The following is a 22,500-nucleotide window of genomic DNA, read 5'->3' as shown; positions in this document are numbered from 1 at the left end:
CACACACACATTCTCACACACACACCTACACACACACACACACAGACATACACACACACAACCACACACACACACACAATCACACACACACACACACACACACACATACACACAACACACGAACAAGCTTCCATTCGCCTTTTTACCCTATATCTCTAAATCATTGACGCATGAGCCCAAAGCTTCGCGGCCTGCCCACAATTAGTATGTTGTGCTGCAGACAGAATAATCAATGGGAGATGCATTGCTTTGACCCCCACGTGGATAGATGCGAATGCATAAACCATACAAAAGATTACACCAGCAGTTTCTGGCTTGGCCAACTGATGCGGAGAACTTCTCTGGAAGTCTTCAAGGATGGTCCATCTTTCACGAGGAATCTGTCTGTCCTTCAATAATTATGTGACCCTCCACCACGGAATGAGTCGCATGTCACCTTTGCAATTTTTCATATTTTTACATTTTCCTCAAGAGTGTTTTATGCTCTATCCAGTGGTGAAAACCGTTTTAGAAAAGATCGAAAACTTGTCGAGTTACAAGCCTGTGACTAAGGTGACCCTCACACTGTTACCAGACATCCCCCCCAGACTTATATTAAGCCCAGCGCAGAACCGCACGAGGTGACATGCGACTCATTCCGTGGTGGAGGATCACATATTATGATCTCCAGATCTCTGCCCGTACTTCCTTGCGTCAATCAGTTCGTCAGTCTGTCTGTCTGTATGTATGTCTGTCTGTCTTGTTGTAATATTGTATGATTAGTGTTGACATCTACAATCTCTTTTTCGTATCTGTTTGTGATTGTTTGTTTTCAGTTGTCAACATTGTGTGTCTAATTTTTAAAATTTGTAAAACTAGGCGTCAGCCTAAAATCTAAATTTTGGAGTAATAAAGATTGTTCGTTCGTACGTTCGTTCGTTCTCTCAATTTGGCCTTCTCTCTCAAAATGTTTTATTCATGAGCAGTGCACGATCTTTGTCTAACCCGCGTAAGTATCTTTTGCTACAGACGGAAAAATCAATATGAGAAGTATTGCTTTCGCCCACTCGCTGATAGGCAGGGGTTACTAAACACATGATTCTAACACGAGTGTCAGTCACACTGAATGTACTATTACAATGTGAAGGGATGAGGGAAGGGGTTTGGATGAATGTTAACAGCTAATGAAAAGTCCTTGTCTCATGGACTGAAAACAGACATCTTTGGATAGGGATATGTGAAGCGTTGTGGGATGGGTTTGCATGAATGTTAACAGCTAATGAAAAGTCCTTGTCTTATGGACTGAAAACAGACATCTTTGGATAGGGATATGTGAAGCGTTGTGGGATGGGTTTGCATGAATGTTAACAGCTAATGAAAAGTCCTTGTCTTATGGACTGAAAATGGACATCCTTATATATCTAGAGAAATGTGAAGGGATGAGCGAGGAGGATTGCATGAATGTTGACAGTTAGTGAAGAGTCCTTGTCTTATGGACAATAGACCTCGGCTTGGATCTAGGAATATGCGAACGGATGAGGGAGGGGGATTGCATGAATGTTGACAGCGTTAGTGAATAGTCCTTGTCTTTGGGACTGAAAATGGACATCCTTAGATATCTAGAGAAATGTGAAGGGATGAGCGAGGAGGATTGCATGAATGTTGACAGTTAGTGAAGAGTCCTTGTCTTATGGACAATAGACCTCGGCTTGGATCTAGGAATATGCGAACGGATGAGGGAGGGGGTTTGCATGAATGTTGACAGCGTTAGTGAATAGTCCTTGTCTTTGGGACTGAAAATAGACATCCTTAGATAGCGAACTGTGAAGGGATGAAGGAGGAGGGTAGCATGAGTGTTGACAATCTCTCAACCTTGTGACGGGCGATTCCTCTTTATCGCTGACAGGAGCTTGAGTGCATTCATCCCGTCTGTCAGCATCGTTATTACCATGGCGATGATTATGCTAATTAACGTCGTCTTTGTCAGCGATGAGTGATCTCTGTACGGGATTAGGCTCTGTGTCGAGAGTTGTTTTCGGTCACTGAACCTGCATGGAGAATGTCCCAAGGAATGTCAGTCAAGCTGGATTGTCTTGACGTACTGTTGTTTGCGCAGGTCGTATTTCCGGGAGCAGGAGGGGGTGAGGATAGAAAACGAGAGAGAGAGGGGAAAAGAGAGAGAGAGAGAGAGAGAGAGAGAGAGAGAGAGAGAGAGAGAGAGAGAGAGAGAGAGAGATGATGATGGAACTTTGAATTCATTTTTCAAGGAGAGAGAGAAAGAGAGAGAGAGAGAGAGAGAGAGAAACAGAGAGAGAGAGAGAGGGAGAGAGAGAGAGAGAGAGAGAGAGAGGGTGGGGTGGGGTCAGAGAGAGAGAGAGAGAGAGAGAGAGAGAGAGAGAGAGAGAGAGAGAGAGAGAGAGAGAGAGAGAGAGAGAGAGAGGGAGAGAGTGTTTTAGAGAGACAGATACAGAGAAAGACAGAGAAGGACACACAGAGAGATAGTGACAGAGTGAAGGCGGGAGTGAGAGTGGGGGCGGAGGGTGGGGGGTCACAGACGTACAGACAGATAAACACACAGACTCACACAGACTCACACACACACAAGACACACAGGCACACAGACAGGTACACACAGGCACACACACACACACACACACGTTCACTAACACACACACACAACCACACACATACATACACGCACACACGCACATCAAAACATACACACACACACACACACTCACATACACACACACACAGTCTAACAACACACAAGCATACTGAGCTTGTCTTTCTTTGGTTCGCAGTGATTTTTTAATCATGGCAATGTTTCCGGGCTGTCGGTCATGTCGGGGATGGATTAGATAGGCAAATAGAAACACACAGAAATGATGCGTGTTGTGTTTGTCGGTATCGTTACATTGCTTCTGTGATGATATTATTTGTTTATTCTGAACAACAATTCCGGGAAGTGGTCATGTCTTGCATTGATTGGATGGGACATAGTCACGTGCTTTTGGGTGTATGTTTCGTAATGATTTCAGGCTGATATTCGTTTTTATTCTGAACATTTCCGGGCAGTCGATTTTGTCTGGTATTGGATTGGACGGGTTAATTGATATGATGAGGTCTTGTGATTGTTGGTAACGGTATAATGCTTTCGCGATGATATTCTTGTTATTCTGAACAACTATTCCGGGAAGTGGGTCATGTCTTGCATCGATTGGAACGGACATAGTCACGTGCTTATGAATGTATGTTTCTTTATAATGCTTTCATGATGACATTCGTTTTATTCTGAACAACATTTCCAGGAAGTCGATCTTGTCTGGTATTGGATTGGATGGGTACATTGATATAATGCGTTCGTATACGTGTCGGTGTTGTTATAATGCTTTTATGATGACATTCTCTTTATTCTGAACAACATGTCCGGGAAATCGGTCATGTCCGCCATTGTCTGGATAAAACATAGATAACAATGATGGCTTCTTGCGAATGTAAGTGTCGTTATAATGCTTTTATGATGACATTCGTTTTATTCTTAACAACATTTTCGGCAAGACACACAAATACAGGAAGAGAGAGTGAGAGCCAGAGACAGTGGATACATATTAATGAAAGGAAATAACAAATTTTCCCCTTTTCACATATCACAAGCAATCCAAGTGAGTGTGACGGCATAAATATGCGAATCAGCCCACTCACTGACATAGGCATCGAAGCCTGTGGTGCTGATACCCGAAACTCCTGAACCCACCCGAATGTTGCTGTCGTTACCCTCATCAATTTCTCTCAGGCTCACGGCTACCCAGGGTACATTATTATACGGGTGGGCAAAATTGATGTGCACCGTATGACGCCTGCCTGGTTTGTCGTGCGGTTGAAGCTGTTGTGTACCTGTTTCACCTGTTGGCATGAACAAACCCGCAAACATAGAAACAAATATAGAAGGAGTACGTATTCTCCAGAGCGAGGATTCAGTGGAACCCATTACACGCGAGTGATGTTTCTTTATTTATCTGAGTTGGTTTCACCACACAAATTCTTATTATTATTAGATACTGTTTCCAAATATATCCTTGGACTGCAGAAACAAAATTAGACAAACGTGCACATTTTGATTGTCGACGTCCAGTAGGCCTACACTACAAGCATTTCAAAATACATCACTCGCGTAACATGAAAACCAGAGGATATGACATAGCCAGGTATACTAACGTAAAAATAAAAAATAAAATGTATACTGTGTTCCAGGTGAACTCCTGCTTAATGATCTAATTCGAGGTTTTAATGACAAATGAAAACAGAATACATTCCAGTTGCCATTTAATATACATCATAATCATTTAAGTCTGGGAATGCATTTCACAAAATGACCCCAGATATGCAGAACGACCGTAAAACAAAAAGTTTGCACAAACAAACAAGCAAAAACCAAACTAACTAACGAACTAACTAACTAACTCATTCACTCATTAACTAACAATTAATTACTCAACCAGAAGTGTTATCCTTGATTCTTTGGGAGAGTACATACAAAAGTGAGTGAGAGAGAGAGAGAGAGAGAGAGAGAGAGAAAGAGAGAGAGAGAGAGAACGAGATAGGGAGAGAGAGAGAGAAAGAGAGAGAGAGAGAGAGAGAGTATGTGAGTGAGTGAGTGAGTGCGTAATTAAGTGAGTGATTGGATTAGTGGGAGAGAGAGCGAGAGAGAGAGAGAGAGAGAGAGAGAGAGAGAGAGAGAGAGAGAGAGAGAGAAAGAGAGATAGATAGATAGATAGATAGATAGAGAGAGAGAGAGAGAGAGAGAGAGAGAGAGAGAGAGAGAGAGAGAGAGAGTGGGTGCGTGAGTGAGGGGATAAGTGAGTAAGGGAATTAGAGAGTGGGTGCGTGAGTGAGGGGATAAGTGAGTAAGGGAATTAGTCAATTGATGAGAATACAATCTTGAAGTGTATGGTCAAAATAATGACCAGTAAAAAAGTGAGTAAAGCAACTTGCATAGACGGGTAGACAAGCTAGCACTGGGTGCGTTTAAAAAGTCGCAAAGGTAGATCAAGTGTTAGAATTTGTTTTAAAGTACAAAGTCATAATTATCAAAATATCAACGCAATATTGTACTTACATCTCTTTGTCTTTACTGAATTCAGTTCCGTCTGCAAAGCTGAAACAGACGAGAACAACAAAAATCAGCTGCTTAAGTTTACGAATCGTGACGTCTGTAGAAGTTTTTACATTTAGTCAAGTTTTGACTAAATGTTTTAACATAGAGGTGGAATCGAAACGAGGGTCGTGGTGTATGTGTGTGTGTGCGTGCGTGTGTGTAGAGCGATTCAGACCAAACTACTGGACCGATCTTTATGAAATTTTACATGAGAGTTCCTGGGATTGATATCCCCGAACATGTTTTTCTTTTTTTTGATAAATGTATTTGATGACGTCATATCCGGCTTTTCGTGAAAGTTGAGGCGGCACTGTCACGCTCTCATTTTTCAACCAAATTGGTTGAAATTTTGGTCAAGTAATCTTCGACGAAGCCCGGACTGCGGTATTGCATTTCAGCTTGGTGGCTTAAAAATTAATTAATGACTTTGGTCATTAAAAATCTGAAAACGATTCAAATTTATGTTCATCTTATTCTCCATCATTTGCTGATTCCAAAAACATATAAATATGTTATATTTGGATTAAAAAGCTCTGAAAATTAAATATATAAAAATTATGATCAAAATTAAATTTTCGAAATCAATTTAAAAACACTTTCATCTTATTCCTTGTCGGTTCCTGATTCCAAAAACATATAGATATGATATGTTTGGATTAAAAACACGCTCAGAAAGTTAAAACGAAGAGAGGTACAGAAAAGCGTGCTATCCTTCTCAGCGCAAGTACTACCCCGCTCTTCTTGTCAATTTCACTGCCTTTGCCGTGCGCGGTGGACTGACGATGCTACGAGTATACGGTCTTGCTGCGTTGCATTGCGTTCAGTTTTATTCTGTGAGTTCGACAGCTACTTGACTAAATGTTGTATTTTCGCCTTACGCGACTTGTTACCTTGTGTCACGTTATGACTAAATGTTTTAACATAGACGGGGAATCGAGACGAGGGTCGTGGTGTATGTGTGTATGTGCGTGTGCGTGTGCGTGTGCGTATACAGAGAAAACTACTGGACCGATTGTCATGAAATTTCACATGAGAGTTCCTGTGTATGATGTCCCCGGATGTTTTACATCAATTTTTCGAGAAATGTCTTTGATGACGTCATATCCGGCTTTTTGTGAAAGTTGAGGCCGCACTGTCACGCCCTCATTTTCAATCAAATTGATTGACATTTTGGACAAGCAATCTTCGACGAAGTCCGGACTATGGGATTGAATGGCAGCTCCGCAGCCTTCAAATTAGTTAATTAGTTTGATCATTAAAGTTGTCTTTAAAATCGAATTTTCACGAACAGATTCACAAATGATTGCATTGTATTCCCCAATTTCTTCTGATCTCAAAAACATATACATATGTCATGTTTACTATGCAAATCTGGTAAGAATTACAGAAAATAGGTTAAGTAAGTACTGCGTTCGCGCGCTACGCGGAGATGAGCGTGACCCGTCTCGGTTTTTCGGGGTGGTTAGTCGAGACTATCTTAAAGACTCCCATTGAGCTCAACCCATAGGTTTAAGGCTTTTTCAGCTGTTGCAGCGTATAAAAATTAGGTGTTCTACCAACTGGGGCTATTCAAATCTTTGTAGTTTGTCAGAAATCAATAATTGAAGATAGTTTCGAAATAAACCCATACCCTTCGCCGTGATATTTTTAGAACAGTCACGTGACAGTGTATAGCGAGGCGATTCTATGTTTAGAACATTTACCGGAAACGGATTTCCCCTACAAACAAAGATGGCTTCTCAAGATGTGAAAGATCGTCTTCGATCTATGCCTCCAAAAGTATGTTTGCCTCCTACACCACCTGCTGTGCCTGTTGCCAGAGTTGCAAGCACGGCTTCGGCCAAGAAAAAAAAGAAAAAGCTGAGGGAGAAATTGAAAGTTTGTTTGACCAGCCAATTCGAACGATGGGGGGCCCTCCGAGGACAGGTGTTTGCCAAGACACCTCATTTGTTGAAACCTCACAACAGATCAAAAGCAGACACGGAACTTTCTAGAATCCTCATGGACGCGTAAGTATCGTTTAAATTCAATTCAAATTCCTCCTTTGTTCTTGTCATTTGCTTGTTTTGTTTTCTCTTTGAGTACCATGTTTTCAAATAATAATTTACAGTGACAGTGTGACGAACATTCGTTTCAAAACCAAAGTGTTGTTTCCAGTCAATCAGTGCTTTCTTGACTACTGTACTTCTTTTTCTGTTTTAGGTACGAACGAACTCAAGAGGCCGCATTGACTGACCCTCAACCAGGATGTTCTACTTGGGATATTGAAAGCAGGTCAGTGTCAATTGATACATTGTGAAAGTCAGCTTCACACAGAGCTCTGATGTACATTTACCAATTTGCTCAGCTGGGTGTAGTGAATGTAGGAACCGAATTTATTTCAAAGTGCATGGATTTTGTTTTTGTTCTTATTCAACAGAGCTGTGCAGAGACCAGACTTTGCTAAACAGCCTCCGCAGAAAACTTCCACCCCAGGGCAGCTCCTGCAGCAAGCAAAAGTCAGCACCACCCCCGACCTCTCCTCTGTCCCTAGTTCGTCCAAGCCGTGGTAAATGTATTTTGTAAACTGATAATTATAGATGAACATTCGTTTCATTTTTTTTTTCAGTCAATTAGCGCTGTATTGACTTCTGACTTATTTTTATGTTTTACTTTTAGCTATCAACAGATTCAAGAGGCCGCATTGACTGACCCTCAACCAGGATGTTCTACTTGGGATATTGAAAGCAGGTCAGTGTCAATTGATACATTGTGAAAGTCAGCTTTACACAGAGCTCTGATACATTTACCAATTTGCTCAGCTGGGTGTAGTGAATGTAGGAACCGAATTTATTTCAAAGTGCATGGATTTTGTTTTTGTTCTTATTCAACAGAGCTGTGCAGAGACCAGACTTTGCTAAACAGCCTCCGCAGAAAACTTCCACCCCAGGGCAGCTCCTGCAGCAAGCGAAAGTCAGCACCACCCCCGACCTCTCCTCTGTCCCTAGTTCGTCCAAGCCGTGGTAAATATATATATGTACTTTGTAAATTGATACTCATACTCATAGACCGTTTATTGACAGTAAATGGGGTTCACAAAAACTTAAAAAAGAAATGTTGGGAAGATTGGTTTCAGATTTTGTTCAGTTTGTCAGTTTGCTAGTTTCATGCATTTAAACACATTTTAATCAGGTGATGGTCAGAGTTGATTGTTTGACATTTTTCAGTACACCTTTATCAGGTGTGGAGCCATTCGAGGAGGAGCCAGAACTTGAGATTGAAAAGTGAGTGCATTTACTGAACATGGTGCAGTGTTGATTTTGGTTGGCTGGTTACACCGGTTGTATATTGTCTCCCTTGCACAAATAACTGTCTTGTTTAAATCAAAAACCGCTATCTATTTACAAAGTTCTAAATGCTAAACTTTAAATCGTCTCCACAAGTGCCAGTGGGTTCACATTATCGATTGATTCAAGGTGTGTTAAATAGTCAAATCATATTTATAAATAACTTTTTTTTTCAATTATAGGACTGATCAGCCTGCCAAAGAAGGGAAAGGGATGAGGTCAAAACGGTAAGCTTGTCATTGTTTGTTATCTGCATTTGAGTTGAGTTGGCAAACTGTCGGCCAGAGATCAACACCAGCCGGTTACCTCAGTTTACAATGACGGCAGTCATTAGTGTCTACTATTGTTGATTGTTGAGTTGGTTGCTGGTTTAGTTATACCAATTATTACTTCTTGTTTTTTCAAGATAATGAAATGTAATGTCAACAGAAACTGGATACTGTTGAGGGGTGTTTTGATTTACCCAGTACATCTAGTTCTTGTTTGCATGTTTTAATACATTATAATTACCATTTTTATGTTTACAGGCAGAACATTGACCGCTCCTTTGTCAACCCTCTCAAGTAAGTGTAGTATTATTAAAAAAGCTAATTTGTAAAGAACCATGTGAAAATAATAATGATGAAAAACAAGACACACACACAAACAATGAGAATATTCTGATAATAAAGGTCATTTGATGATTTTTTATGTTTTCGGAGATACATGTAGTAGTATTATAGATTGGCACTGCAGGCACATTTTTTCTTGTTTGTCAGTTGACAACTTACATTATTATTTTGAGTGATGCTAACTTTGTTTTCAATGTCTCTCTTGTGCAGCATCACTGTTGAATTCAGTGATTTAACCTGTGATGGTGATTTAGATGGTGATGACAGCGACTTTGATGTCGATGATATCGAGCTGGAATCTCAAGACGCCAGTTTTTTTCTCACCATGGATGTGTATGTTTTGCATTTCTTATTAATGTGTTGCTTTTGTAAGAATAAAACAAATTCTAATCTATTTCATTTGTATGTAATGTATACATGAATTTATACATTTATGTTGTAAAATGATTAAAATGGTTTCATTCTTCTAGGGAAGTCTAATCTACATCAGACTGTATTGCACACTGAATGTTATTATTATTTTTTATTTATTCCTATGTGTCAGGGATGAAAAGTATGCCAAGGAGGCAGACGAGGTGGCCTTTGAGGAGGTGGCGTACGGCCAGCAGGAGGACGAAGAGACAGGTGATGCTGACACTGCGGAGGAGGTGGAGTTAGGACCAGGCATCACCAGGATAGCCACAGCAGACCAGTGCCAGGACATTTGCAACAGCACACTGTGCCTAGCATTTGTCCACCAACTAAAGGCACTGGCTGCTGTGAGCATCAGGAAATGCTCCACTGCTGGGTGTGAGCATGTTCCTGCCGTGAAGGAGGGCTTCACAGGCTCAGCACTGTACCTCAGATGGGTGAGAACATTTTATTTTTTACTCACATGCGAAGCAAAAGTCAGTCTATGTACTCACCTGGTTCATCTGTCCGTCTGGCCGTTCATTCGTTAAAAACTAAAATGTTGAATTTATCTTGGACACTACTAAGTCTAACAGCACTAAATGTGGCATGATGGTTCAGATTTCAGAATGCACTTAGGCTTCATCAACTCATTATGTTTGTACATGTATATGTTCCTAGTAATCCTACTGACAGTGACACATTGAATTTTTATAAAGTCATTTGCATTTTTGTTTTTTTCAAATCTGATCTGTGAATTTCAGGAATGTGTGAAAGGCCATGTGAGCCACACATGGTGTGCCCAGCCCACCCTGCCCAACAAAATTCACTGTGGTGATTTTCTAGTCAGCACATGTATCCTCCTAAGTGGAAATAATTATGCCAAGCTGGCGTTGTGGGCGAAGGTGCTGAACCTGCCCTTTCCTGGTGCTACCTTCCACCAGGCTGTCCAGAAACATTATGTGGTGCAGGTAATTAAAAAACAGTTAAAAAATAATTTATAATGTGTGTGTATAAAATGGAAAGAAAATGGAATTTGGATATTGATAGTTGTGTTGTTTATGTTTGCCTGCCAGTTTGTGTTAATATCTATGCATGTTTGTTTTTACCTGTTTAAATATTGTAAAGCGCTATGAGTAGATTGTCTAGAAACGCGCTATATAAATGTCCATTATTATTATTATTATTATTATTGATCTCTATCTTTATCTCTAGCAAACTCAAAGCGCGGCAAAGGTTGCACTATACAGGCGCCCTACTCACGGCCCAACGGGGATTTGAACCCGGGTTGCTGTATCCCTGGGGAATCGTGTTCACCACAGAACCAACCGGCCACCCTAGTTACAAATGATGTTTAGAAACTAAAAGCAACCCATTCTCGTTATGTATTCAGATGTTTTGTAACAAGTATGGCATTTTTTGTTGTTGTCTAGAACAGTTGACATAGTCTAGTCTGTGAGGCAAAATTCTTGCTTTGTGTGTCCCTCAGTGACTGTCCCAACTCACAAGAATATAGATATATAACTTTGTTTTCCATTTATCATAAAGGCTGTGAAGGACACATGGAAGGACCACCAACGAGCCATCTTCGACTCATTGGCAGAGCAAAATTTGGTTGTTCTGGGTGAGTGTTTGTTGTTCTTTTGTGATTTATGTTTGACCCCTTTGTCACTGTTGTGCCATTTCAGAAATATAATGTATCCAATGCTGTAGACTTAACCCAACCCCACCCCCCACCCCCCCAACCCCACAATAATATTGAAATGAATGTCTAAAATCAACTTTATATTTTCTATTTTATTTCTCAAAAGCAAAACATGATGTGATGCAGGACATAATATTCAATTTTGGACATTGTATCAAGGCGTGCTTGCTTTTGAGAAATAGACTGAAAGAAAAAGTTACATTTTCATGTAACCCACTGAAATTGACTTCCTGTTGTCAAGTGACGGCAGAGCACTTTTTATTGAACATTTATTTTGTTATGTCATTCCATTTTTGTGTGTGTGTGTGTGCAGGAGATGGACGCAATGATTCACCAGGTCAGTACGATTATTGCAGACCTGCATTATTCAATGACCCAATATATACCATGTCCCCAATTTTACATAGTCATTGGAATATTAGAATGTGCTATTTACCATCATGTAGAATGATATAGTCTAGGCGCTTGAGTAATTGGCTTGCCTGTGTTCTCGTAACCATGTTAACAAACAACTGAGCTTAGAAAAGCCTTGCAATTTTGATGTCCGGTCAGAGAATATTGTTTGCAGGTTTCATCATAAATGGTTACTTTTTAATGGTGCATTGAATTTTCAAATAGGTCATTGCGCACAGTACTGCAGCTACACTCTTATGGAGGCTGAGACCACAAAGATTCTCTCTGTCCAGTGTGTGGACAAACGGGAAACACAGCGAAAATCCACGAACATGGAAAGGGTTGGATTTAAGAGGGCACTGGATGAGGTAGTGCTTGAAGGTGAACGGGTGGACACCACTGTTGATGAGGTCGTCACTGATGCCCATGTGGGAATAGCTGCAGATATGAGTATGTTCTGTTTCCTCTTTTCCCCCCTTTGTGTGTGTGTGTGTGATTAACAGTCAATTATATGTTAGCGGTAATTTATTATGCAACATTTATTATCTATACATACATCAGTCCCATCTGGATGGACAGTGCAGTGAGTTAGAATGCTTAATTTCAAGATAATATACCTCTTGCCCACTTTGGGGATACAGTTTAGAGTGTGTCACCATTATTGTCTCTTTAGCAGCTGTTGTTCATTGTATTATGTGTGCATTGCTAAGCCCTTTTCATTTAATTTGGGCTGGTCATTTTAGCAAACATTTTAAAAATGTATGCACCAAATATTTGATATTGCAAATGAATATATTTTGTTCTTTGTTTTGTCAAAAAGAGGCGATCGGAAAAAAACATTCCCTTGATGTGTGGCATGTTGCCAAAAATATTGGCAAGAAGCTAGCCAAGGTACGTATGTTGTAATTGTGTTATAGTTTGATACAATTTTGAAATATTGTGAATGCTTTATTGGTTTTCTCATGTTTTCTTTGGTTTGTTTGTGTGTGTATCTTTACATTTTACATTTGCATTTTCTTCTTAGATTGCTGCAGGCAGTAAAGGTCGCAAGCTGCAAAAGTGGATCCCTTCGATAGTGAACCACTTTTGGTTCTGCTGCCAGAAGGCTGACACCAAGACAAAGTTCATGGTAACCTGTTTGGTCATTGTCTTGTTTGGTTATTTGTACGGTTTCATTTACAAATAATAATAGCACGTCAATCACAATTATGCACTAATTTCAATAGTTTGAAAAAAATCAGGCATGTATAGTTTTCTGAATGTGTCTGTTCCATTCCAGGGTATGTGGCGAGGAGTTTTGCAACATGTTTGCAACATACATTCTTGGGATGCTGGTGCCTGGTGCTGCGACCATGAAGACCTGGGCGGGGAAAGGGAGGATGGGAGGGCCTGGCTTGATCCTCAGGAAGACCGTGCCCTAGTGAAACAGCTCGCCTCTGTGGTCTTAGACCAGACTCTGATCCAGAAAGCAGAGTTGGTCATCACAAACAGGTTAGAAGATTATTATTACTCACTATTGAGGGAGAAATCAGGGAACTGTTTACAGTGTGCATGAAAGGAGATTATGTGGGTGCAACAAGTATGAACTTGTTTGTGTGGTTTTGTAATTACTAATACTCGATGTAAAAATCAGGAGTTGTAGTGCTCATACTGATGTGTGCTGGCCAACATTATACAGTGGAACTCTGTTATAGTGAATATAAGAATTTCGCTGTAACAGGGTTGATTTATATCATACAGTGAGGTAAATAAACAAGAAAACCTATCGCTACAGTATCAGCAGAACATCACTGTAAAATATTTAATGATAAGCGTGTTCACTTCTACCATTATATATAATACTTTCTTTTTACATACAGGAGCACATGCCCCCTGGAGGTGTTTCACCAACATTTGTTGATGTATGCGGGCAAAAGGTTTGCGTACACACCTCCGGTTTATGAAGCCAGGATTCTGTTGGCAGCCATGGACCACAACACTCATGCTGGTCGACCCTTGGCGACTTCAAAGGATGGCAGAAAGAAGTAAGTACATGTATTGAAACACACTCAATGCAATGTTTTTGTTGTTTGTTTTTTTCACAGGCCAAACATGTAAATTCAGGCTTCAAGTTCTAGATGTATGATCATGTCCTTGGCATGTTTAGTTATATTATGACATTCAAGGCCATTACAAGGGTTAGTGTCAAGCATTTTAGTCATAATTGTTCTTGTTCTATGTTGATAGGTATCACAGATGCTTCAATAAGAAAACCGGCCGCTGGTCGGTATTCCCTGTGAAGGTCCCAAAGACCTACCACCACATTCCAGCCCTGAAGCTGCGAATCATGGAGATGAGACTACAAGACCCGTTGCCACTGCACAGGAAAAAACCTCTGGCACAAGAGGACCCAAGGAGACTGTCAACACACCTGGCAGCAACCTCCCCACCTCCAACTAGTGAACTTGTTGCACAGAAAAAATCTCGTTTTACCTGAATGACGGTAGCAGTTGAGCTGGTAGTAGCCCAAAAGGAGGCAGAACATAAGGAAAGAGTGTCAAGTGGGATAATTATTACCTCCCTTTTTGTCTGCGGTTCTGTTACAGTTGTTTTTGACATGTGGAGAGGTACAACAATATGACACCAGTGGACTTTTGAAAGGCCCTTTTCAAGACAGCAATGTTTGTATGTGTGGGTAACCAGTAAAAATGCATAGACCCGCATAGTTCTATGGCATGGCTGTGTTTAGTTTTTTAATTTAATCTGCTGCCTTATCATGGACCCTAAATTGCGCTATTTCACCAATATAGATGGGAGGCTCTTGTATACATTGGCGAATAATGATTTTAATAATAACTTTGAAAAATAGTAATAACTTTGTGATTATACATTGGCAGACTAAATTTGCAAGAAAAGCATTTATCAATAGTTTCCAAAGCTGTATCATTTTAGTTGAGACTGTGTTGTATGATTTTCACTTCAAATTGATATCAATTGCCTTAGACTACATTTTGCTTCACAGGCTAGATTCAGGCGGCATAGAATGGCTGCAGGCACAAGAAACTCACATTGCAACACATATTATAATTGAGCATGTTGGAATGTTCGGCTGAAAATGTACCTCCCATTATAATTAAAGGAATGTCAGCGACAACCCACCTCTCAATGCAGGGACTGAGGGAGTGGTTGTGACATGGTGATCATGTTTTTTTTTTCTTTTCTTGTTTAGTTGAAAATATTGCTTGTGTACAATAATTGTTTATTCATGATACTAATGTGTGTGCGAGAGAGACTGAGGGTTTGTACAACATGTGTTAGTATATTCTTATTATGTGTGGCTGCAAGCGTGACTTAGCATATCTGTTTAGTTGGCTTTTGTACATGTTTACCTGGAAACAATATGAGAATAATGGTGGTAACGATACTTGATATTTGTCTGTCTGTTCATTTGTTTTTATGAGTGCGTTGTGGTGTGGTAATTGTGCAACAGTATGTCTGCTGAAAGAAAAGAAAAAAACAAAAAACAAAGACAGAAACTGTTTGTTGTCTGCAGATAAAGGGATGTACACCACTTTGAAAATGACTAAAGACTATTGTGTGTTTGTTGTGTGATATAAATTTAAAAACAATAACATCATGTTTCTTTTTCTGAACCCATTACAAAAAGTGGAAGTGATTCAGATTCTGTATTCAGAATTACACAATTTCAAAATCTGACAGCATAATTTACATGATATGACATTGTGTCACTGCTGGCACATGAACTTGTTTTGTTGTTGGTCAAATATACATTTATTAAAATTAACTTGTGGAGTCATACTAGTACATACAAAGTAAATGAACACAAACTTGTACAAAACAAACAGCTCAGCTGAAGAAACCATTTTAACATAATTTTCTAGTCAACCAAAATAACATTCTCATTTTCAAGACAAAATGTTTCTGTAATATTTTTCTTGCACTCAAAAAGTAATGTGTGCAAAAACCCATGGAAACAATCAAACAGCTGTTACAACCATACAGAGAGGCAATTAAAAATTTGAAAACTAAAAGTCAAACATGTCCAAGTCCTCAGGACATTTTGGTGCTTGAGGAAGAGACAGACGAAAAATATCCCTCCATGTTGTGTGTCGGTATTCAAGAGCAATTACCCCATCTACTGCAAGCGCGCTGGAATGTATCCTGTATAAACATTGTTGGGACTGGGGTAAGTATCCCGAATGGCCCACACACAACATGAAGGGATAGCCCTCCTGTTACCAGCCCCCAAACGACCATGCTGCCAGAAAACAAACTGGCGATAGGCAGCATGGCGATTGGAGGCGGCTTCGCCTCCCTCTTCCGCAAACACCAAAATGTCCACCCGCTGCCTCCTGCTCAGGTGTAGCACGAACGGATGTAAAATGATGTTCATCTCCTGCAAAAGAAAAAAGAAATAATAATTGTAATCATCAAAGTAACAACACATCACATTGACCCGGGTTCGAATCCCTGTTGGGCCTTGAGTGGGGCGCCTGGTAAAGTGCGACCTTTGCCGCGCTTTTAGTTTCCTACACAGCAAAGATAAAGCGCGTTGTAAATATCCAAATTTCATTTTTTTTCAAATACAAAAATAAGAAATACAAAAATAAATAAATAATAATAATTGGACTCCAAGGACTACATACCAATGTGAACTTCAAGGGAAGAGGAAAGTCGTTCACTAAAAGAAATTTGCTATTACAGTTTAGATTTTTGTCTAACAGAGAGAACCCAAGGGGGAAAAAAACCCTCTTCATTATAAGTGGAAAATCACAATAATAGAGTCCACTATAGTATGAGTACTAGCAGGTTCCACTGTATATCATTACATACAACTATATTACCCTGCACAAGTACACAATCTGACCATGACTGTGTTTATCTTTTTTTTCATGTAAATATTTTTTTAATAAATACTTTTTTATATAAAAAATGGGCATACGTACAGGCATTCTTGATATGCACTGAGTGCGGCGCTGGCAGCAGATCCGTTCTGCAGGTGTGGGCATGTGCCGACAATGTCGGCACACACACCAGTCCGGCCAGGCTGCATGGTCTGGTGATGGTGCAGGTGTTGGCACAGACGACTGATCGGCTGTTTTCAACAGAAAGCATTTTTATTTCTTAATTTATGATACATATTTTATGATTACCAATGTCAAAGTAAAAAAAATCAATAATGCACCATGGATGTAAATATATTTTTTTTGTTTTGTTTTTTGTATACAACAACAACAAAACCATTGAAAAAATACTTTCAGCAGAATGCAGAAACAAAATACTACATAGAGAGCTCACACAAAATACCACAATAATGACAAGAGCAAACTTATATCAGAACACCATAAAGCAGAAGTTACTTACCAAGCATGTCAAAAACAAGACCTGGTTGTGCAACAGCCAGGTCGAGGGCCAGTTGTCGCAGTTGTGCAATATCCAGCTGTTGGATCTGAGTCTGTAATAATGTAAAGACAACAAACATGTTTTAAAATGAAACATGTGTGCTGTTATCATTATCTGTGTATACATGCGAAAGACTTTGCTATTCATATCTCCTCATAATAATGTCAAATTAATTAAAAACACACCTGCAAGTTATTCCTGTGCTGCTGCGCAGTGGGGATGCCGGCCACATCCCACCTCCCTCGACCACCTCTCCCCCTGCCACTTGAAGAGCCCCGCTGCTGTGCTGTCGCCCCTCGTCCTCCTCTCCTCCTTCCTCTCCCCCTGTCTCCTCCTCTTTCGTTACTTGTGGAACATGTCTGAAAACAGCATTAATAAAACATTTGTGTCTTCAACATGAAGAACTAATTTACATCTAATGGTAACTTCTCCAATTCTCTCATCTATGTGTGCCAAACTAGCACATTTTCTCCTCAAACTATAGCGAAACCTGTGGTATCCAACAACGAAGGGGCCCAGACAAAAAGAGTTGGATACCACAGGTAGTTGGATACCACAGGTCAGATTCAGACTAAGTAATACGTATTTGGGTAATTCCCCAGTTGTATATCACAGGGTATTTGGATAAGACCAGTATGGATACCACAGATTTCACTGTAATGTACACATGAAAACACACCTGATCTTGTTCTTGAGGCTGACCACCTCCTCTTCCTCTTCCCCTTCCTCTTCCTCTCCCCCTTCCTCTTCCTCTCCCCCTGTGAGGTGCGGGTGAGTCTACTGTGCACGTGTCATGATCACCCGTCGGGCTTGTCTGAAATCAACAATAATAAAATAGTTGTATCTTCAGCATGTAGAACTAATTTTCATATAATTAATTGTAAGCTCTTCAGTCTCATCTATTAGAGCCAAAATAGCAAATGTTCTCAAACTAATGGACATGAAAACACACCTGATCTTGTTCTTGAGGCTGACCACCTCCTCTTCCCCCTCCCCTTCCTCTCCTCCTCCCTCTCCCTCTGTGGGGTGCAGGTGAGTCTGTTTCATGATCACTCCGGCTTGTCTGAAATCAACAATAATAAAATAGTTGTGTCTTCAGCATGTAGACTAATTTTCATATAATTAATTGTAAGCTCTTCAGTCTCATCTATTAGAGCCAAAATAGCAAATGTTCTCAAACTAATGGACATGAAAACACACCTGATCTTGTTCTTGAGGCTGACCACCTCCTCTTCCCCCTCCCCTTCCTCTCCTCCTTCCTTTCCCTCTGTGGGGTGCAGGTGAGTCTGTTTCATGATCACTCCGGCTTGTCTGAAATCAACAATAATAAATTAGTTGTATCTTCAGCATGTAGAAATACATCTGGTAAGCTCTCCACTCTTTTTGTCATCTGTGAGTGCCAAACCAGTTTTTACTAGCAAATTTTCTCATCAAACTAATGTATATGAGAACACACCTGGGGGTATGGGTGGGGTTATGAGAGAAATACTTAGGTTAGGACTGCTAGACAGTCAAAGTCTTCTTCTTTCACATTCTTTGCACATGATTCTAGAGGGAGCAAAGAGGGAAGGAGGGCATCATCCATCAAACAAGTGATGACCAAGGAATAATAGAAAATTAAAAACCAACCGAGTACTTTATGCTGTTTACATGTTCTGAGCAAAAGTCCACAAGTACATTGAATGATTGATGTAGTGCTACAGGGATTACGACAGATCTAGAAGCAACCCATCGAAAGCAAAAAGAAGCTAAGAGGCATACAGCCTATGCTCCAAAGTTCATGAAGGCTGTTACCCTTTATAATTATCAAGATCTACGAGTATGCTTACTCTTACCGTCAAACTCAGAAAATGCGAGTGGGGCGGTTTTTGCGGTAGTGACATGAATGACTCTCACTCTGTCACTCTCATGTCGACAGATTGCTTCCAGTTCTTCTTCTTCTTGATAATGTAGAACACTTTTGGATCCCAAATCTAAATAGACTTAAGTTAGGGGCGAAAAGTTATTGCACGGCCTTTGAAACTTACCGATGGCGACGACATAGTGATGTTGTACTTGTCAATTGATAGCGGCAGTAGTGGCGGAAGTAGGGAGTTCCCTTGACTTCCGGTGACGATTACGCCAAAGGCCTTGTTGAATAATGTTTAGGCCTACGAATTCTTTTTCTCGAAAATATCGTACCAACAATTTTTTTCTGTGTTCGAATACTGTAGCCAATCCTCCTTCTATCAACTTTAAAGGACGTTTATGAGATTATTTGTACAAGTGACCAAAATGAATTAATTATTGAGCTACAGCCACATGTGTTACTTTAATAGGGTCTCGGCGATGACTGTTTTTACATTCAGTCAAGTTTTGACTAAATGTTTTAACATAGAGACGGGAAATCGAGACGAGGGTGTGGTGTATGTATGTATGTGTGTGTGTGTGTGTGTGTGTGTGTGTGTGTGTGTGTGTGTGTGTGTGTGTGTGTGTGTGTGTGTGTTTGTCTATGTGTATAATGGACCGATCTTTATGAAACTTAACATGAGAGTTTCTGAGTATGATATCTCCAGATATTTGTTTCATTTTTTTGATAAATGTCTTTGATGACGTCGAATCCGGCTTTTTGTGAACGTTGAGGCGGCACTGTCACGCTCTCATTTTTCAACCAGTTTGGTTGAAATTTTGGTCAAGTAATCTTCGACGAAGCCCAGACTTTGGTATTGCATTTTATAATGGAGGCTTAAAAATTAATTGATGAGTTTGCTCATTAGAGTTGTCATTAAAATCGAATTCTCGCGAACAGATTTAAAATGGATTGCATCGTATTCTTCATCAAATTTCAAATCTAAAAATATATACATATGTCATGTTTACTCTTAAAATGTGATCACAATTAACGACAACAGATTAATTAGTACTTCAATTAAAATTGATAAAATCGATCCAAAAAGGATTTCATCTTATTCTTTATTACTTCCTGATTCCAAAAACATATAGATAGGATATGTTGAATTAAAAAAAAGCTCAAAAAGTTAACAAAAATACAGAAAAGCGCACTTTCCTGCAAAGCGCAATACGCTACCGCGCTATTCTTGCTTGTCTATTTCACTGCGTTTTGCATGTGGGAGGTGAGCGATTTCCTTCTCGTGGCGATTGACGAAGCTGTATTGTCTTGGTGAAAAATGCAGTGCGTTCAGTTTCATTCTGTTAGTTCGACAGCTTGACTAGATGTAGTAATTTCGCCTTACGCGACTTGTTTGGTGTTACTTTGATGCCGACCGCTTGACTAAATGTTTTAAGTATCGCTTCACGCGACTTGTTATTACGTAGATTAAGAGATCCGTAGATACCCCCTGACCCATTTACTCATAACAGGTTATACAATACTTTTATGCCGATAATTAAACCCCATGTATACTTGGAGGCTAAATTGTGACCACCGCCCCCACCTACCCCCCTCCCCTCCCCCAACCTCAGTTACAACCCCCCCCCCTCCCCCCCCCACAACCTCAGTTCCCCCCCCCCCCTTCCATATCCCCTGTCTTTTCAACATCCCACCCTACTGTCTATGTCTGCGTCTTGTCTAGGTATGTACGTGTGTATGCGCTTTGTTGACAAACTCGGTGTATGATGTATACTATGCTGTGTTTATGTGTATATAAAGGAAATAAAATGTTAAAAAAAAAAATAAAATAAAAAAAAAAAAAAAAGAGATCCGTAGATAAAGGGAAAGATGGACGGACGAACTGACGTACAGACAGACCGACCGACAGACAGACAGACACAGCGACAGGCAGACCGACAGACATAAAGACCGACCGACCAACTGACCGAACGACAGACAGATCGATAGACAGAGAGACAGACAGAAGGAAGAAATAGACTGCAAGATAAATAACACGCCGTGGATGGTGGCACGCCTAGTTTTTTCCACCGCAGGAACAACACCCAATTCGTTCCCCCGCACGCGGAAGCAAAATTGTTATCTCGCAAAGGAATTGCCCTGTGAAGGTACGTTGTGGCAAATCACATTATTAAGTATAGATATTCTGAAGCAGAATTGCCTAGGCTATATATATAATATGTAATTTATGTCTTGTTGTGTACTCGTGAACAGTGGCGTTCGATTTTCTGCCGAAGTCCGTGAAAATTATACAGAGAGGTCTCAATTTCGTACAAATTAACCTAGAACTACCATTTAAAGCACTATTTTAATAATCACAGTTAAATCTTCGATACCTTGCAGCCTTGTATGCGCGTTTTTGGGCACCAGCATCGTGGATAAGCTGCTCTAATCTAGCGTTATTTTGTGGTACTCGATTCTCAGTGGGTAAGGTCCCCCGCAGACACCAGATAAGGTCCCCCGCATTTTTGACCAAGCTGCGGGGGATCTTACCCCGTCAAATTTCACTGTTGATCTTTGAACCGATCGTGAGTCTAAACTAAGGTAAGCTTAAACTTAACAAGTCGCGTAAGGCGAAAATACAATATTTAGTCAAGTAGCTGTCGAACTCACAGAATGAAACTGAACGCAACGCAACGCAGCAAGACCGTATACTCGTAGCATCGTCACTCCACCGCCCGTGGCAAAGACAGTGCACGTGGAATTGACAAGAAGAGCGGGGTAGTAGTTGCGCTAAGAAGGATAGCACGCTTTTCTGTACCTCTCTTTGTTTTAACTTTCTGAGCGTGTTTTTAATCCAAACATATCATATCTATATATTTTTGGAATCAGGAACCGACAAGGAATAAGATGAAAGTGTTTTTAAATTGATTTCGAAAAATAAATTTTGATAATAATTTTTATATATTTAATTTTCAGAGCTTGTTTTTAATCCGAATATAACATATTTATATGTTTTTGGAATCAGCAAATGATGGAGAATAAGATAAACGTAAATTTGGATCATTTTATAAATTTTTATTTTTTTTTTACAATTTTCAGATTTTTAATGACCAAAGTCATTAATTAATTTTTAAGCCACCAAGCTGAAATGCAATACCGAACCCCGGGCTTCGTCGAAGAGTACTTGACCAAAATTTCAACCAATTTGGTTGAAAAATGAGGGCGTGACAGTGCCGCCTCAACTTTCACGAAAAGCCGGATATGACGTCATCAAAGACATTTATCAAAAAAATGAAAAAAATGTTCGGGGATTTCATACCCAGGAACTCTCATGTCAAATTTCATAAAGATCGGTCCAGTAGTTTAGTCTGAATCGCTCTACACACACACACACACGACACACACACACGCACACACGCACACACGCACATACACCACGACCCTCGTTTCGATTCCCCCTCGATGTTAAAATATTTAGTCAAAACTTGACTAAATATAAAAATGAAGAGCAGTATCCACAAGTAGTTTGACTTTGACCAGCAAAAAGATTTAAGCCCTTCTGTTGACCGTGCTTTGTGTTATTTCATCATTTTTAACGTGGGAGACAGTATTTCTGACTTGTCTTGATGACATTTCTTCTCTAATGTAGTACACGAGAGTGTAAATGGTAAGACAACTAGCTGATCCAATGCAAAATAAAGTAC

At 40.1% G+C, this 22,500-nt stretch overlaps 3 protein-coding genes across 3 annotated transcripts in view; 1 reads left to right on the top strand and 2 right to left on the bottom strand.

Moving 5' to 3' along the window:
* Window positions 1-2,788: 2,788 nt before the first annotated feature.
* Window positions 2,789-22,500, bottom strand: part of LOC138960853 (uncharacterized) — a 28,683-nt gene continuing 8,971 nt past the window's right edge. Inside the window, exons 3-4 of the mRNA XM_070332496.1 lie at window positions 5,099-5,137; window positions 2,789-3,885 (exon numbers count right to left, since the gene is read on the bottom strand). Of these exons, the coding sequence (XP_070188597.1) occupies window positions 3,623-3,885; window positions 5,099-5,137 (302 nt within the window). The 3' untranslated portion in view covers window positions 2,789-3,622. The remainder of the gene's footprint in view (window positions 3,886-5,098; window positions 5,138-22,500) is intronic.
* Window positions 6,626-14,970, top strand: LOC138961641 (uncharacterized). The gene is made up of 19 exons (XM_070333312.1): window positions 6,626-7,146; window positions 7,340-7,411; window positions 7,557-7,685; window positions 7,796-7,867; window positions 8,011-8,139; window positions 8,344-8,400; window positions 8,646-8,690; window positions 8,991-9,026; window positions 9,285-9,407; window positions 9,619-9,922; window positions 10,229-10,435; window positions 11,013-11,088; window positions 11,483-11,506; window positions 11,788-12,012; window positions 12,383-12,453; window positions 12,587-12,691; window positions 12,842-13,053; window positions 13,422-13,586; window positions 13,789-14,970. The coding sequence occupies exons 1-19, from the start codon at window positions 6,824-6,826 to the stop codon at window positions 14,036-14,038; spliced, it is 2,625 nt and encodes an 874-aa protein (XP_070189413.1). The 5' UTR covers window positions 6,626-6,823; the 3' UTR covers window positions 14,039-14,970.
* LOC138961642 (uncharacterized) lies at window positions 15,181-19,267 on the bottom strand. The gene is made up of 8 exons (XM_070333314.1): window positions 18,993-19,267; window positions 18,166-18,276; window positions 17,918-18,028; window positions 17,645-17,779; window positions 17,151-17,324; window positions 16,927-17,017; window positions 16,509-16,657; window positions 15,181-15,958 (listed from the first exon to the last, which is right to left on the bottom strand). The coding sequence occupies exons 1-8, from the start codon at window positions 19,005-19,007 to the stop codon at window positions 15,698-15,700; spliced, it is 1,047 nt and encodes a 348-aa protein (XP_070189415.1). The 5' UTR covers window positions 19,008-19,267; the 3' UTR covers window positions 15,181-15,697.

The sequence above is a fragment of the Littorina saxatilis genome, linkage group LG3, assembly GCF_037325665.1.
Source record: "Littorina saxatilis isolate snail1 linkage group LG3, US_GU_Lsax_2.0, whole genome shotgun sequence".
NCBI classification, from domain to species: domain Eukaryota; kingdom Metazoa; phylum Mollusca; class Gastropoda; order Littorinimorpha; family Littorinidae; genus Littorina; species Littorina saxatilis.
This window is presented reverse-complemented; position numbering and strand designations above follow the sequence as displayed.

Excerpts from the sequence above, each read along its gene's own strand:
- LOC138961642 (XM_070333314.1), bottom strand. Across the intron at positions 18,029-18,165 it reads AGCCTCAAGAACAAGATCAG|ACAAGCCGGAGTGATCATGA; the intron begins GTGTGTTTTCAT and ends TGTTGATTTCAG. Across the intron at positions 15,959-16,508 it reads AGTGCATATCAAGAATGCCT|GAGATGAACATCATTTTACA; the intron begins GTACGTATGCCC and ends TTTCTTTTGCAG.
- LOC138961641 (XM_070333312.1), top strand. The coding sequence starts at position 6,824 with ATGTTTAGAACATTTACCGGAAACGGATTTCCCCTACAAACAAAGATG. Across the intron at positions 9,027-9,284 it reads TCCTTTGTCAACCCTCTCAA|CATCACTGTTGAATTCAGTG; the intron begins GTAAGTGTAGTA and ends TCTCTTGTGCAG. Across the intron at positions 12,692-12,841 it reads ACACCAAGACAAAGTTCATG|GGTATGTGGCGAGGAGTTTT; the intron begins GTAACCTGTTTG and ends GTTCCATTCCAG.